General features: G+C 36.7%; 1 protein-coding gene across 3 annotated transcripts in view; it reads left to right on the forward strand.

Moving 5' to 3' along the window:
• Positions 1-18,581, forward strand: part of LOC111142112 (protein tyrosine phosphatase, receptor type R) — a 240,409-nt gene that overhangs the window by 197,039 nt on the left and 24,789 nt on the right. For all 3 annotated transcript variants that reach the window (XM_022495078.1, XM_022495079.1, XM_022495080.1), the window contains 3 exons: positions 1,400-1,484; positions 9,786-9,865; positions 10,272-10,409. In XM_022495078.1, the coding sequence (XP_022350786.1) occupies positions 1,400-1,484; positions 9,786-9,865; positions 10,272-10,409 (303 nt within the window). The remainder of the gene's footprint in view (positions 1-1,399; positions 1,485-9,785; positions 9,866-10,271; positions 10,410-18,581) is intronic.

Below are 18,581 nucleotides of genomic sequence, written 5' to 3' on the forward strand. Positions count from 1 at the left end.
GAAAGATCTGTCATGGCTTTACCAAAACAGACTGATGTGCTTGAAATTACCAAACACAAATGTGTGCTTTCTACTGAACATTCAACAATTTTGCTTCTTTTGGTAACTTTCCAAGTATTTCCAAATATTATAACTCGGAAGTTATAATATTTCATTGAAGCAGAGAATAGGGATGAATATTATAAATATCTAAAATAATGCAAGTTTAGGAAATGATATTTAAAAAGTAAGCTACTCCTCTTTGTAGACCACATTCATGATCTCAAATTTCCAAACTGACTGAAAACAATTTGAATTAATTTGTAGATAATTTCTTTCATTAAATTGATTTGTAGATAATTTCTTTCATTTCAATGAATATTAGGCTGTTGAGTTATATTTTCCATTGAAGAAAGTTCAAGTAATGAAAATAGTATTTCACGTGATCTAAAAATAAGTTCCTTTGTTTCACATTAACATTTATCTAAGCAATCTTTTCCAGAATTTTAACTAGAGATCCTACTATTGTCTAATCAGATCTTTACATATTTGTTTCGACCTTTGAAAACATTGGCTAATGACTTTCTTTGTCCCAGTCATCTATAGATGCTCACCTTTAAGATCTAATTCACTTCCACAGAGCCATTTCTGCTCTAATTGTTCCTCTCCAATCATTTGAGGCCCATGACATATATTCTGAGTAAAAACATTTGTATTCTTGTTAAGTGGGAGAAAACAGTGTCCGGATGCCCTCCACTAAAAATATTGCATTTACAACAACAAATGGAACAATACAATGAATCACTGACCTCTACCTCTGAAACCAATAACACATTATATGTTAATTAATTGAATTTAAACTTAAAAAAGAAAAAAAAAACAAAAAACAAATGGAACAATACAATTATAATCCATTCCTTAATATAAAAAAAATTATATTGCCATCACTTGAATAAAAAAAAACTCCCTTTGTATTTACCATTTGGAGAGGGAGGTTTTAATAATCCTGACAGAGTCATACAATGTTAAAAGAGAATCCATCATAATGAAATTTTTGGTAACTTATATAAAGATTTTTTTAAAAATTTGAATATATTGTCCATTTTCAGCTGTTTATATATATTTCTAGCAATTACGTCAGAACAGAATTTTAAAAATCTAATCAAAGTTTTATATGTTTCTTTAATAACTGTATGTAAAATAATACTTTCTAACACAGCAAGCTGTTTCTTAGAGTCAACTTGCCAGGGTACAGCTAATATGTTTGTGAAAGGAAGGGTGTTGGTCAACCAGAGGTGGTAGTCTGTTGTTTTATAAATGACTTTGAAGTTCAGTAGGGTTCTGGATCAGATGGCCCCCTGTGAAGATTTTCTTTGTGGCAGCATCAGATATACTAATTTGATATCATTTATTTTTGCAGGAAATACCAATGAACTTTGTGGATCCCAAAGAAATTGACATTCCCCGTCATGGAACTAAAAATCGCTATAAGACCATTTTGCCAAGTAAGTTTCTTGAATGAAATCGTTTGCATTATAAAGCATAAGCCTTCCCCAGTCACCCTTACCTCATCACTTCCCATCCTCACAACTTCTCCATACACACCAAATTTGGAGTTATAAATGCACATTAAGACTACTGACCATGAAAGTATCTTGAGGTTCATTACTTTATCCTGTACTACTTTTCTTAAAATGGTCATCTCACAATTCCAGCAAACACATGGTTCTAAAATTATATTGTACCACACATTATGGTCAATTGATTTCATCAAACAATTCAATGGGCAAAGGATAGTCTTTTCAGCTAAAGGTTGCTGAGACAGCTGAATAGTCACGTACCAAAAAAAAATGAAGTTAGATGCATGGAGGCCTGGATGGCTCAGCTGGTTAAGAGTTTGTCTTCAGCTGAGTTCATGATCCCAAGGTCCTGAGATCCGCACCATGTCGGGCTCTCTGCTCATCAGAGTAGTCTGCTTCTACTCCCTCTGTCCCTCTCCCGCTTATACACTCTCACTCACTCTCTTTCTCCCAAATAAATAAATAAAATCTTTTTTTAAAAAATGAAGTGGGACCCTGCCCCACACCATATACAAAATTCAATACAAAATGGATCAGACCCTAAGGTAAGAGCTAAAACTATAAAACTATTAGTATAAAACAGATGTAAATCTTCATGACTTTGAATTAGTCAATGACTTCTAAAATATGACACCAAAAGTACAAGCAACCACAAAAAATAGATAAATTGAATTTTATTAAATGAAAATATTTTGTGCTTCAAAGGATACCATCAAGAAGATAGAGAGCTCACAAAATGGGAAAAAACATTTGTAAATTAAATACCTAATAAAGGACTTCTATCTAGAATATATAAAGAACACTTACCACTTAGTTATCAAAAGACAGCCCAATTTAAAAATGGGCAAAAGACTTGAGTAGACATTTCTCCATGGAAGAGATACAGATGATCAACAAGCATTCGAAAAGATGCTCAACATTATTGGCCATAAGGGAAATCAAAACCACAATGAGATACCACCTCACATCCACATGATTATAATAAAAATGATAGACCATATAGAAAGTGCTAGCAGGGATGGGAAGAAACTGGAACCTTCCCACATTGCTAGTAGAGATGTAAAATGGTACAGCTACTTAAGAAACAGTGTGGTAGTTCCCCAAACGGCAAATCCTAGAGTGACTGTATGACTCAGACATTCTACTCCTAGGCATATAACCAAGAGAAATGAAAACATTTCATTGCCAATCACAAGACAAATAGATAGTTGGGGTTTTGGCAAAATCCATAAACATTTCAAAACAATAGCTCTGGAAAGATGGAGCCACAAAGACTTTTTAAAAGTATTGATATTAGAAAGCTATACACAAATGTTTGTAACAGCATTATTTATAATAGCCCCAAAGGTGGAAACAACCAAAATATCCATCAACTGATGGAGAAATAAAATGTAGACTATCCACACAATGGAATATTACTCAGCCGTAAAGAGGAATGGGGAGCTGATGCCTGCTACAACATGAATGAACCTTGAAACATTATGCTAAGTGAAAGAAACCATCACAAAAGACCTCATACTGTATAATTCCATTTATATGAAGTGGCCAGATTGGCAAATCTATAAAGACAGAAACTGTCTTAAGGGTTGCCTATTGCCAGGAGGCTTGAGAAATAGCTGTCAGTTGTACAGCTTTGTGAATAAAGAAAAAGAACTCTATGATGGTACACTTTAAATGTGTGAATTGTATGGTATATGAGTTAAATCTTAATAAAGCTGTTACCAAAAAATTGCATTGTGCATAATAATCATCTAGAGTCCTTGGGGCGCCTGGGTGGCTCAGTGGGTTAAAGCCTCTGCCTTCTGCTCAGGTCATGATCCCAGAGTCCTGGGATCGAGCCCCGCATCGGGCTCTCTGCTCAGCAGGGAGCCTGCTTCCTCTACTCTCTCTCTGCCTACCTCTCTGCCTACTTGTGATCTCTGTCTGTCAAATAAATAAAAAATCTTAAAAAAATAATAATCATCTAGAGTCCTTATAAAAATCTACAGTCCTAATGGATGAAAGAAAAAAAAATTCTGGAGTCCTCTGTCCCACCCAGGGATTCTATTTACGTAAGTCTGCTGTTGGGTTCAAGAATCCGTATTTTTCTTTTTTTAAATTTTTAAAAATGATTTTATTTATTTATTTGACAGAGAGACCACAAGTAGGCAGAGTGGCAGGGAGAGGGAGAAGCAGGTTCCCCGCTGAGCAGGGAGCCCGATGTGAAGCTTGATCCCAGGACCTTGGGATCATGACCTGAGCCGAAGGCAGAGGCTTAACCAACTGAGCCACCCAGGTGCCCCAAGAATCCATATTTCTAAGCTAACACCCAGGTGATTCTGATACAGATAATACCAGGACCACACTTTGAGAAACACTGTTTGGCAATGTTAAAACAAAATTTAACTGGGTTGCCCGGGTGGCTCAGTTGGTTAAGCATCTGCCTTCAGCTCAGGTCATGATCTCAGGGTCCTGGATCAAGCCCCACTTTGGGCTCCCTGCTCAGCGGGGAGCCAGCTTCTCCTCTCCCTCTGCTGCTTCCCCTGCTTGTGCTCTCTCTCTCTCTCTCTCTCTCTCTCAAATAAATTAAATAAATAAGGAAAGAAAGAAAGAAAGAAAGAAAGAGAAAATCTTTAAGGAAAAAAACTAAAAATCTTTAAAGAAAAAAACTAAATTTAACTCCATGGAATTTATCAATATCAGGCAATGAGCTAGTAAGAAATAAAAAATGGCCTCTAAGAGCAAGGAGGTCATGGCCTAGAGGAGAGAGGCACGTAAATGAGTAATTATGTTCAGTGTAATAAAAGCCAGAATTGAGATATAGCCCAAGTAGTGTAGGAGTATAGAGAGGACCAAGCTATTTTGTTTAGAGTAGCAAAAATGCTTTGGAGAGGATGTAACATTGTCATTCGCTAGACAACAGATGGTTGGGGTTTGACAAAATCCATAAACATCTCAAAACAATACTCTGGAAAGATGGAGCCACAAAACTTTTGAAAAGTATGGATATTGAGATAGTAGAGTCTGTATAATTAAGCCCATGAATTCACTCATAAAACATCAAAATCTCCATATTTATGGTAATATCAAGAATTATTGTTAATGGTGTCTTTGAGCTTCCCCCTCTGGTAGAGCTGGAAACACTCCACTATAACATATTTTTAATAGGTCTATCCAGTATCATCCCTGTTGAAAGATATTTTATAATTACAGGAATGAAAAGTGCTGTGTGTTACAAGTATGCTTCTCTCTGTCTCTCTCAAGATTTTTCATCTGAAATTTACCAAATATAAGCAATTAGGGCATATACATTCATTGCAATTTTACTTAAGCATCCAATGTCAGAAGGATTCAGAAATTATTAGGATTATTTAAAGTTCAGCCTTCTCAGAGGTGCCTGGGTCGCTCAGTCAGTTACGCATCTGACTATTGGTTTCAGCTCAGGTAATGATCTCATGGATCTCGAGGTCAAGCCCACAGAGCTCCAGGTTAGGTTCCCAGCTCAGCAGGAAGTCAGCTTGAAGTCGCTCTCCCTCTGCTCCTCCCCACACTCGCACACTCTGTCTCCTTTTCTCTCTCTTTCTCTCAAATAAATAAATAAATCTTTGGGGAAAAAAAAAAAGAAAGAAAGAAAAATAAATAAAGTTCAGCCTTCTCTATTTCCTGCCCAGATGATATCAGACCTAGTCCCTCATAGTCCTGTGTCAGCTTTTCCATTCCCAGAACTGGGTGGGTCACTTGAACCAGGGCACCTGTGCTGACAAGTGATGTTGCAAATAATGGGTTTTCTGTTGAAAATGTCTGTAGCCTGAATGCACTACCCATCCCCTGTTGCACAAAATATAATTTGGTATGTATAGTTTGGGCACACCCCACTATTGGTTGAAAGTCATCAGAGAAGACTGGGATTTATATGGAAAGCTATTCTTTATGGTTTATTTTAGACTACAATATGGGATAAATTTGAAACATTACATAAAATAATTTAAAATGATTAAGATTTTAAGGTTTTTTTTTTTGAGATTTTATTGATTTATTTGAGAGAGAGTTAGCAAAGAGAGTATGGGGGGGTGAAGCAGAGAGAGAGAGAGAGAGAGAGAGAGAGAGAGAAACAGACTCCCCTCTGACCAGGGAGCCTGATGCAGGGCTCTATTGCAGGACCCTGGGGTCATGACCTAAGCTGAAGGCAGATGCTTAACTAACTGAACCACTCAGGCCCCCCAAGTATTACTTTTTTTTCATTGTTTTAATCTATAATAAACTCAAGTTTAAACTTCCAACATGGGGGCGCCTGGGTGGCTCAGTCTGTTAAATGTCTGCCTTGGGCTCAGGTCATGACCCTAGGATCCTGGGTTGGAGCTCCATGTCAGTCTCCCTGCTCAGAGGGGAGACTGCTTCTCCCACGTCCTCTGCCCCTCCCGCCTCTTGTGTTCTCTCTCGCCCACTCTCTCAAATAAATAAATAAAATCTTAAAAAAAAAATACTGCCAGATTTTACATATTATGAGACTATATAATTTGGAAAATGTTTTGCAGCAGAAATATGGATGACCAAGAGCCAATTAAATCATGGCTCTTTCTCTAAGAATGATGTCAGCCTGGCTCAGAACACTCTACATGGTAGATTAAAGTGCAAAGGGTAAATTTATATCACATACTTTGCAACAAAAAACAAATATTAGTGATGAAAATAGGTCTATGTCCTAAATCATAAAAGCAATGGGAAAAAAAAAACTAGTCATACATCATTATGAAATTTTTTGCACAATGAAGTATAATAACAAATTTCATGTATATTTATTCCATACTGACAATTTATATGTAGAAATATAAAACAATATAGATGAAATCAAAGAACTCTATTAATTAAACCCTAATTACTTTGGCCATCACTTCATATTTAAAAATCTAAAATCTGGTAATATTTCTTACTTATATTTCCTATTCTATTAAGTGCCCAGAACAGAGTAGATATGCAAATAAGTGAGCCACTCATTAAGGCAACAAGTTGTGTGGCTCAAACAAAATATTGGAGTTAGACTTGCCTCCCTACCCTGGCAGGAGGATTCATAGTTTATGGAAGACAACTTAATCTTTCTGCACCGTCCTTTCTTCATCCCTAAAGATAGTGATAATAATATTGCTACATAGGGCTGTGGAGAGAATTAAGTAATCATATGTAAAAAGAGAGGGTCCCACTACTAGTGAGCCCCCATCTAATGTTAGTTTCTCCTTTCCTGCCACATAACTGAGGATGCATCAATCATTAACCCCACAACCAATTCCAGAAAATAGTAACATTAATGGGGAAAGAAAACTTTACAGTTTCAAAAGCAGACGATTTAAGTGCCTTTTTTCTCTTACAATTTTCACATGGATTTTAAAAAGGGAGTTTCCATATAATCGCCATCTTGCATTGCTAAGATCATCACTGTCAAAACCCTGTAGAGTGAAGGAAACGCTCTGTATCTCCAATATGATGGCCATTAGCTATGTGTACTAATGGAGCATGTGAAGTTTAGCCAGTGCACCTGAGGAACTGATTTTTAAGTTTTATTTTATTTTGATTAATTTAACGTTAGCTACATGTGGCTAGTGGCGCCATATTGGATAATGCAAGCCTGGAGTCTTCTCTCTCCTGCAACAAACTGAAAGTGACTCCCAGTCACCTGGAAGGTGGAGCCAAGTCCCTCCCTTCCCTCCTATTTCCCACTTATCTTGAATTCATCTAGAGAAACTATGCTATTCCTCTCATCCTCTGCCTATGCCCAAGGATACACTAGCAGTATAAGCGCTTCTTTCATCTAATAGCTTCTCCTCTTGACTCCAAACCTCAAATGCTTTTCTGCCCAGAGAAGAAATCATCGGAACAGAATAACCTTTGACAAAATCTGATAGGATGGCAGTCGGAATATCAGGATCCAGAGGTGCCTGGGTCATGCTGTCGGTTAAAGGTCTGACTCTTGGTTTTGGCTCAGGTTGTGATCTCATGGTTGTTAGATCGAGCCCACTGTTGGGCTCCATGCCTGGTGTGGAGTCTACTTGAGTTTCTTTCTCCCTCTCCCTCTGCCCCTCCCCCTCACACACTCTCTGTCTCTCAAATAAATTTAAAAATCTTTAAAAAAAAAATTAAAGGATATCAGGATCCAGGTACCATTTTGTCTGAGGTATTTTGAAGAGGCCAGATGGGGAAATTTCATGTGTTCTATACACTAAATCTATATGTGTTCAATAATTTGTTGAGAAGAAAAAAGAAACAGGAAGGAGAGCAAAAGAAAGAGAAGGAATAAGAGAGAAAGCGGGGGGAGGGAAAAGGGGGAAGGAAGAGGAAGAAAGCAAGAGGAGGGAAGGAAGAAAATAAAAGGGGAAGAGCAGAGGAGAGGGAAGAAAAATTGTTCAGTGTTGGGATTGTTATTACCTCTTCCTAGATGTATCATAAGTGGCATGCTAAATATTTTACATATAGTCCAGAAATATCTGTCCTGAAAAAAGGTGAATTTGACCAAAATATAGACTTAAAATACACATATTGACTTAAAATGCATAAAATGAATACATTTATAACAGTAATATGAAAATAATGATGATAATGATGATAAAGTTTTGGATTTTTTTTTTAATCATCAGCTTTTTTTATTAGTCTAATCTAACATTAAAAAGGCTAAAAGGCTTTGATTAGAGTGACAGTTTTCCCTTCGTCAGTCCTATGGTGCATTCTTGTTTAAAAAGTTTTTGGAAACCTCTAAATATTTGGAAGTCTTACAAACTACCAATTTCCAAACTAAATTTAGCTTGACAGGGAACCTGCTTCTAAGCAATTTATAGGGCTGAGTTCTCAATAAATCGTATACATGGTAGGCATTATAAAAACTGAAGAGAGTGGGCTTCTTTTCAAGTCTCACTGGTCTAGGGCTCTTGTGGAAACTTCGAATAGCGGATACTGAAACGGGATGAAAAATTTTCCAGTCCCCTTTGCTAACAAAAGGAATCTAGAAAGTCAAAAACAGTGTTTCAACTCTAATAGAAATGAATTCTGATATTAAACACTCTATGAACCACACACCATGTAGAAATCACAAAGGATACAAAAGTTAGTTTTTTAAAAAAAGAGTTAATTAAATATAATTTTTTCCTTCAAGGGGTTCGGTACAATTCATTGAGAGCAGGTAAAAATTGAAGCACTTAAAATATAAGATGGTAAATATTAAAATAAAACATGTAAAAGTAGCACAGTAGGCTTATTTGGCTTAGCCCAACAAAAGTCACTGGTGGCATCAGTAAGAGGAGTCTCGGCATTAAACCAAGGTTAGGATAGACTGGGGTGTACACAAGGAGGACTGAATTGTAGAGGTGGAGGTAAGAACAGTGGGTATGATAAACTCGCTCAAGTTTGCCCGTCTAGAGAAAAGCAGTAATAAAACAATTACTAGAGAGGAATGCCTAGAACTGACTTCTTAAATAATGGAACATTTTTTAACCATCTAAATCAATGCAATAAACAAATATTGAATGTCTGCTATTCATATAAGCACCGTCCTAGACACTGAGTCTTGGATAAAATGAAAAAATATCTGTCTTTACCTTTAAGAGGCTCAGAGTGTGTCAGACTAAAGAAATCATAAAGGGATGATTTGGCCTTAATTCATTTATATAAACATATGTAGATATAACTACCATATTTTCCATAACACCGTGGTTTGCAAAGAGCCTTTCAACTTCTTGACGGAAAGTGATTTGAAGAGTTAAGACAATGTTCTTAGCACTATAACAATCTACCTAATATCAGATTTTCCTGCTGTAGGTGGACAAATGGTAACTAAAGACAGCTTCTTTAGGGAGAGGGGATTCGAGCCAGACCAAGTGTTTTTATTGGACAGAAGAGAAGTGTGAAGTGAGTAAGAAAATCTGGTACAAATTCCAAATCCCAAAGAACAGAAAAAGGAGCCTAAATAAGAAATGGGATCAAGAATCAGAAAGCCACAAAAAATAACATGATGAGTAAGCTCATTATCTCAAGCTTATGGGCAAGATTTGTGTTAAGGGACAGGGACCAAGATGGGCCCAATTGTCCCTCAGTGCACACAGCTGTATCAAAAGACAGACACACAGACACATCAGCAACAAACATTGACACAAGCCAGATGGTCAGTATATAAATTCACAAGTGTGCTATGTAGTTATTGGTGTTCTAAGGATCTTTAAAAAGAGTAGATTTGTCTAAAGCATTCCTTCTTGTTTTCTTCATTAGATCCCCTCAGCAGAGTGTGTTTGAGACCAAAAAATGTAACTGATTCTTTGAGCACCTACATTAATGCTAATTATATTCGGGTAAGTAAGTAAATAAAAATATCTTTCTGATGAGCATGTTGACTTACTATTTGGAATTGTTGGGGGTTGTTTTCCCCTCAGAGTGGACTAATTTTGATTTAACTCGGTAACTAGCAAACTTTCTCGTTTGTTTAGTCATAATCGATATTGGTAGCGGGTCCTTTACCTTGAGCCTTCCTTTCCTGTGTGTCTCTGGCTGCAGCTCTGGGTGCTGGGGGCGTTCTCTAGTGAGAACTACTGTGTGCCATGCTTGACTTGGGAGAACAGCCAGATGGATTGTGCTAGAATCAGTGAAGCCGTGAACGCTTGTGTTGTTTTTGGACCATTTTGTTCTGAACTTGTTCTAAACTTTCAGGGCAAGGCATGAATTTCAAGTCCAATATTTTTGTCTCTTTACTCACACCAGGGTTACAGTGGCAAAGAGAAAGCATTCATCGCCACACAGGGCCCCATGATCAACACCGTGAATGATTTCTGGCAGATGGTTTGGCAGGAAGACAGTCCCGTGATTGTCATGATCACAAAACTCAAAGAAAAAAATGAGGTATGGCCTTTCCCCAAGTAGTGAACGTTATAAATTTTCTGTTGCTATGGAAGAGCTACTGTAAAAGGAAAATTGCCTTGTACTTAACTACACGTTGAAGATGGAAATTTAAAGACATGTTCACTTCATGCTTCTGAGAATGGTCATTGTTGTCATTTTATGAGTGGCAGCTTTCTATCAGAAGAATCAATACACTTGACATACATTTATCTCACATATCCCACATATCTCCGTAAGGAAATGAGGAGCTCTGCGTTATCACTCTGATTTATAAGCAGGGAAATTTTAAAAAATCACTCATTCATATCTCAAATAATTTTTGAGCACTTACTATGTGACAGATACCACTTTAGTTGTTGGTAATATATTAGTAAACAAAACACACAGAGATGTCTGCCATTGATAGATTTTAACTTTCTAATGGGGAAGACAGATTAAAAAACAATAAACATAATAAATTCATAAAACTGTAGCAATTAGAAAGAATAAACTGTATAGGGGGAACAAGGTAGGTAGGATAAGGAGATTGGGTGTGCTGAGCTGTAGGAGGATGAGAAGGGAGGAATATGCTTTTGTATTATATAGGGTGGGAGGAATGAAGCCCCTTAAGCAAGGGAGATTGGAAAGAAAGATTTGAAGGAAGTTACAAAAGCCAAGCAAGTTTTTCAATATCTTCGTAATAAGAAATCCAAGGAGATAAATTTAGGTTCCGTTTCCATACTAACAGTCTTTCCTAAGGGTCTAGCTTACGAAACATTCATTCAGTCCTTTACATCATAAAAACAGAATTTTGATTTGATGTATAAAGGGCATGATAATTCCCAAAGGGTGCTACGTACTGCTTACATTTTAGGACATCTTATTGGAATAATTTACAGTCTGATTTTAGTCAGCATTTGTGTTTGCTTCCTTATCAAAATTACTGTATCAGAACCTCATGATGACAATAAGAGTTTAAGAAAACTGAGCTTTCCCTTATGCCTTTTTGGTGAGTTATAACCCTTAAGCATACTATAATCTTGCACTAATCAAGAAAATCCAGGCTCACAAGCAGCAATTTATAAGTTTTGTAAAGCTTATTGCCCTCTTTCATTTTTGCTACAATAGGTAAAGGATTTTTTTCCCTGAATCTATCCTAGAAAAAAGTGTATTTTGGGCCAGTAGATGAAGCTATATACTTAACTAACTATATAGCTTACTAAATAAATATATTTCTATGAATCTTATATGAAAACCTGAGGTGGCATAATAAAAATAGCCTCTAATATTCTCAGCTGTTTCACCCATATCAATATATCAACACATCAGGGCACTGATGATTCCTGCACAGTTGTTTAATATCCATGACACTTTGCCTTTATTTTACCTACTCAAAACCGACTATTCAAGTTTAAAGTGTATTCTCTGTATATATACATTCCTGCATACAAACAGGCTAGGATAATCTGAAAAACCTCCCATCACAAAACTAGTCATACTAGATAAAATTTAAAATAGCATAAAATATAAAATAGAATATAGTAACATTTCCTAAATCTGAGTAGACTGTATTACTCATTATTAAAATTAAAAATTCCTTTTTGCCCAGAGCTTCCATGATGTAAATATAATACTACAGTGGAAACTTTGATGCTTTTCAGATAAAATAGTAAAATAAAAATAGCGTGCCTAACAGAGCTTGGGGGGAAAAAATTTCAGCAGTCAAAAACTGAATAAAAGGCATAAAGCCAGAGAATTATGGCTTACTTATGCTTTAATGACAATACAAGAACTGGAGACAAAGCCTTGGGCTTGCAGGAGCCAGGAGCTGGAATGGAGACCTTCCACAGAGAGAGCTCCTGCAAAGGCTGTGCCTTCAGTAAAAAGGTGAACCACAAAAATAAACCTGCCTTCCAAAATAGGACTGGAACGGGAAATCGGTCCATCTAAATCTGGTCTTCTCGAGGGATAGATAAAAAGGGTCTCTCTGGTACTCACCATTCGAAAACCAGGAAACGCCAAGTCAAACAATTAATATAGAAAGTAATCCTGATTGATTACACTCTGTGGCACTTTACAGAAACAAAGGTAAAAGCTTTCTGGATACATACACTCTCGGGATTTACGTCAGAGAATTTCAACAGAAACAGCCAGCCAAACATAAGCTCACAAGTCAAAATTATGAGACAACACAAGTAAATAAACAACATAAGGAAAAATCAGAAGCAACAACAAGTAGGTAAAGTAGACCTACAAGAAATGAAAATAATAGAAACTATAAATACATGCTTTTTTTATATAATTAAGCACACAAAATACAAGATTAAAAACTTGACAGGGGCGCAAATTACTGCCAAAAAAGACTAGGAAGATGTAAAAACAAACCAAAGAGTCCTAGAAATAAATATTATAGAGATATTAAAATTTAAAAAGAACACCTCATTAGACAGGTGTGATAACAGGCCAGACACAACTGAGTAAAAATAATGACCGAAATGCAAATAGAGCTAAAGAAATTACCCAGAAGACTGAAATGACCAAAAATATGAAAGAAAGTTTAAGACCTAGAGGGCAGTACGTAAATGTCCAATGTATATAAAATGAATATTTTAGAAGAAAAACAAAGAGAATATAAGAAAAGAAGCAATATTTGAGGAAATAGTGGCCAGAGATTTTCCAGAAGGGATAAGAAACATGAGCTATCAAATTTGAGAATCACCATAAATTCTAGGCTAGTAAGTAAAAATAAATCCACAACTAGATACAACTAGGAAAATAAAAAACACTACAGAGATTATTTTAACAACAGAGTAACTAACAAATGGCTTCTCACTAGCAGCCATAGAAGCCAAAAAACAGAACAGACCTAGCAAGGATGGGAGACAGTGATGACCCAGAACTCACACCACATTTAGCAACATTCTTTCGATCTGAGTAGCATGCCTTATTCATTAAATTAAAATTAAAAATTCCTTTCTGTCCAGACCCTCCATGATGTAAATATAACTCCATAGAGGAAACTTTGATGTTTTGTAGATCAAAATGATACTGAGAAGCTTGGCTCAAAAGAAATATGCAGTAAGCTTCACACAACCAGGAAAATGCTGTTTACCAAAAATGTGCCAACTTTCAATTGTGTTGAGCGTCATTGTTTGAAATAGACAAAAATCATTTCCTCCCCAAAAAATGAAGTTGGAGTTATCTTTAGAAATTCCCAGGCTTTATATTTTCATGAACCTTTCTACTTTCTAATAAATAAATGACTAATTGCCAAGCTCTTATTTAATAATCCCAGCATTCTCATATTACCAATAGGGTTTTTACTCTTTCTTATCATTCATGTGTTCACTGGTGTGGCAGTTTTAATTTCCGTCAAGAACTTTTCCCCTGCATTCACAACGTGGCAAATGCTCAGGAGGCCTAGCTTTCAGCCTATCTCGACCTTCCATGCACCTTCCTCATGAAGCTCCATCATTACTAGTTTTGACTGAAAGCGAGAGACTTAACGACTCTTCGTTCACACCAAGAGGCCATTGTAGGGTTATTAACTGACCTCACTGGGATACTGTTGTGTCTCAGGGGATAGGGAAGCCCCGGGAGACGGAGAGACACAGACAATGGCCAGTCAGTGGAGCACTCAGAACTCGCCCACGTAACGATTTAGTTCATGGTCTTAGAAAGGCATAGTTCATGGAACCCCAAAACAATGACAATAGGAACACCAAAGATCACTGATCACAGATCACCTTTAAGGAATGTAATAATAATGAAAAAGTTTGAAAAGATGTGAGAATTATCAAAATGGGACATGGAGACATGAAGCGAGCAAAAACTGTTGGAAAAATGGTGCTGATAAACTCCAGGAAGGAGAGGAGTCTCCGGACAGGCTTGCCACAGACCTTCAATTTGTAGAAAATGCAGGATCTACAAAGTACATAAAGTGAAGCTCGATACAAGCTTGTACCAAGAATGAAAAAAACAACAACAAACAAAACAAGTAAACCAAGTCTCAGAACCAGCTGTCTCTCTGTCCAGACAAGGTCAAGGAAGGTAATGTTGAAGGCCAGCCTGGCAGATGGACAACAGAGCCTGTGGACCAGATTTCAGCTTTCCTGGAGGACCAGAATTAGCTATTAGAATGTCTTAGAGAGGCAGCCTGGCCTAGCACTGCCTAGCAATGCTGGACAGCTAATCTCTCATTCCCGTTTCCTATGCTTGTGCTGCCCAAGCAATTAAGGGTGGCCCAAAATTCAGAGGCTCACATCTCTCAAGCAAAATTACTCACCTGTCCTTTCAGACGTGCTTATATTCCAAATATAACCATACCTTAATTTTTAATTTGTTAGGTTTTATTCAATTGTTGTAGCCTGCTTTACTTCTAACTGTAGTTAGAAACCCTCTTATTTGGCACAATTAGCAAAAAAAAGTTAGTGGGAAAAAAATCACAAAAACAACAACAGGACTCTAATGTTTTATTTTATCTTAAGACATGTGCATTTGTTCACACTACAATTTTTCATTTTTTTCATAGGACTCTGTTTGTTTGGTTTTGTTAGTGTTAGTCCAAGGCTAGAGTTCTAGATCATACAGCTTATGTAAATCATGCCCTTTATACATCAAATCAAAATTTATTTTAAATTTATAAAATTATACATAAATCAAAATTTCCCATCTCAGTTTCTTTATAATGAGAGAGAACACAGAAATGTTTGTAAAGGAATTACGCATGCAGAATCCTGCGTAGATTTTTAAAATTTGCTCTTTTATCATTGTCACCTGTACCTGATTTGACTACAGTTTTTTCTACTGAGTCCTTTTTTTCCCAGTGAAAAACTTATTTAACTTGTACAATTATTTCCTAGAACAATTCCCTTTTTCTCTGCACCTTCCTGTTTCATTAATTTATGTAGAATTAAATTACCGGGCTTCGCTAGTGAGTTAAAATTGCCATAAGAAGATTTGACTGTGAGTTCCACTGGTGAACACATACAGCTTGCAGATAGTAACAGAAATACTGAGCTGGGTAGGAGAGTGGCCTGAGAATATTGTGTTGCGTGAGCACCAGCCTCCTACACACAGGGAAGGAAAGCCTCTGGTTAATGCCGCGGCAAAGTTGGGTTGGTTCAGAGACAATGGATATCAAAGATAGAAAGTTAAATTTTTAAAATGATATTGGCATTGAGAGTTTTAGTTCCCAAGGGAATTTTCCCAGAGGCCCCTACCAGAACACCTGAACTTCCGTTTCCTCTGCTGTCACATGATAAATAATAATAATAATAATAATAATAACGGTGTACCGGGTATACCTAATTCAAATGATTGTGAAAGGGATTAAGTGATATGTTGGTGAAGGTACTTGTAATAATAAATCACTGCACCTGCGTTGGTAATATTTAGTTGGAACACCAGGAATGAAAGTTACTATACTAACTGTAGGCAATCTGATCCATCCTATAGCTCTCACGTGCTAATGGAACCCAAAGGAAACTGACCATCTTTTTATTTTAGAGCCTCTGTCTATGTGATGACATGTGTCTTTAGCTCAGAGAGCAAAATCTTTTTTATTTTAAACGCATAGAATTCAAAAAGAAAGTAACTTAAAAATAGATTTTTTTTTTTTCCAGGCAACTAAACTACTGGCTGGACCTCCTTCCTCCCTGTACACAAATAGCCCCAATGTGGTGGAAGTGAGAGGGATGGTCAAACAAAAAAAAAAAAAGAAAGATCAAAAAAATATAGGAGTTTGCACCACTAATTATGAAGAATTGGTTGATGACCAGAATCTTTACAGCCAGGGTTCACTAATTACTTGTTTGTACAAGAGACACATGAGCCTCCGAAAACCTCTTTTTTCCTCCAAATTATGAATTTTTGGAATTAATAGATAATTTCGCTGGAAGGATCAGCCCAGTTAGCAAAGAATAGTGATAATTTGGGGTTATATTCTGCGAGATAGCATGCTTTTTTGAATTATCTACAATTAGTGGGGTTTCACAATATTATCTGTAAGAGAGCATTTTCCTTCCTTGCATTTTCTGCCTTTCAGATCATTGTTAGCGCTGCAATAAAGAACCCCTAAAAAGCTGTTCACAAAAATAATTCGAACGTGAACTTGTGCTCTTTAAACAACTGCATTTGCAGCTCTCCCCCACCTCACATTCAAAAGCACCCACACTTATCTGGTCTCTTTTTCTATGTGCTCCTAAAAGAGGGAAAAATGTATTCAGTGTGTAAAAATAAGCTATTGTATCTCGGAAAGGAGATGGGATGCTAATTAAGGGTTGTTTGAATGAACAAGTCACATTGCATTGTCTACTGGGAGCCGACTGCCAATTGCATTTTTGGTAAAGAGTCAAGAAAAACATTCAAGAGGGCCCCGGCAAGCTTGAGAGAACAGAGCCGCGCTTCCATTTATCAAGTAGGTGCACAAGCCTGTTCGAGTATTGTTAAGTCAGGGTGCAGGCTTTGAGCTCCTGCCTTGTAGCTTTTTCCTACCGGTTTCAAGAGCCACCTTCCCAAAGAGGGGCCTGCTGCTCCGGGGCTCATCGGGACAATGGGGCACATATGCCAGACTGCTGGACCGCTGAATGCCTCTTTCTTTGTTCAATACCTTTTTCAAGATTCTTTGTCACTCTTCTTGGATTCATCCAGGAGGCGTGGGTTTTAAGATACACAATAGCTCGGGTCTCACAGCGAAATAATTGATGCTTCATTGAAAGAAACCAGGCAAATTGGTTAGTATGATTCTCTTTAACAAACCTGGGAAATTTGAGACACTTGGCACTGGTAAATGAGGAGAGAAATAAATTGCTTTATTTGTAAAAGGTTTTTTTTTCTTAATGTTAATGTTATGTCAGCCAGAGTTATGCCTTCAGCCTGATTGCCTGCCGGTCTTGGGTGTGGGGTGGCATGTAAATAGAGGTGAAAATGATTTACTTTGTTTGGAAAAGGACCAGGAACTCAGAGGATGCAAATGTGTTTTTATTGTAATGGATGAAAGAAACAGGGATTCCATCCTGGCTCTAGAATGTAGGGGGGCTAGTACTTAGCATGATAGACTCCCCGAGGTATGTTTCTGATACTTTACATGTCTTTTCCATCAGTTCTGTACGTATATGATTCTTTCTTTTGCTGCTCTTTTGAATCTGTAAGTTCTGAATCTTTTCCAAGTGTGGTCCTATGCCTTTGACCTTGGATGTCAAAAAACAAGTGTCCTAAGGATTAAAAGGTCCTGACCAAAGGACATTCTCTAAATGTGAAGGAATTTCTCTATAAATGTGCATGTGTGTTTGCAAGAAAATGGTAAGTTCTATTTAAACAAAAGTTAACATTGCTTCTCTGGGCACTTGAAATAAAACATCAACTTTCACACTTTCCTTTCTTAATCATTGAGATATGTAGTCAGAATTCATAGGGTTTTTTTGTAGCTGTTTAAAAGGCAAAATAATACATATTATGAGCCTGTATGTATGCTTGAATCTCATTTTGTATTTTTCTTTTAATAATGCAGCTTGGATATAATAATTATATAATATTTAATGTATGATCTAATGTATAATGAAGTAATGATTGAATCATTTAGATCAAAAACCTAAAATTGGAACAAGGAGAAGAAAAACAATGTGTTTTAAATGCTTACTGTATGTCTGGCTTTGTCCTGAGTGCTTTTCATGTAGTAAGTGATGAGTTAACTGAGGCCACAGAGATTAAGTGTCTTTCTTACAGATTCTCAGCTAATCATAAGTGGCAAAACCAGAATTTGGACCTATGTTCTATAGCTTCAAAGCCTGCACTTTAACTACCAGTTAATAATGCTACAGTTGCAATATAATTATTATTATTCTTGTTAAATCCATCAAAGAGGATCTGCTATAAAAATGTTTTTTTAAATAATTTTGTTATACATTTATTTTAATCGACTCTATCGGTGAAAAGACCATCAGTCCTGAAAAATGTAATACCATAGGTCTGTTAATGGTCATTACATCCTCTTTACCTACTAGGGAACCTTCGTTCTGTGGCATCCAACACATTACAGATTTATTAGATGTTTCAACTGGACGGAGCAGGGAAATGTGACTTGGCCCAATCGTTGTGAAAAAAATTCCTCTTATTCCATTACATGATAAAGTCTAATACTTGGATTTTTTTAATTTCTTAATTCTTAATTCTCACTTTAGTTCCTCATTTCAG

This window comes from Enhydra lutris, unplaced genomic scaffold, assembly GCF_002288905.1.
Source record: "Enhydra lutris kenyoni isolate GAN:26980312 unplaced genomic scaffold, ASM228890v2 scaffoldscaffold7, whole genome shotgun sequence".
NCBI classification, from domain to species: domain Eukaryota; kingdom Metazoa; phylum Chordata; class Mammalia; order Carnivora; family Mustelidae; genus Enhydra; species Enhydra lutris.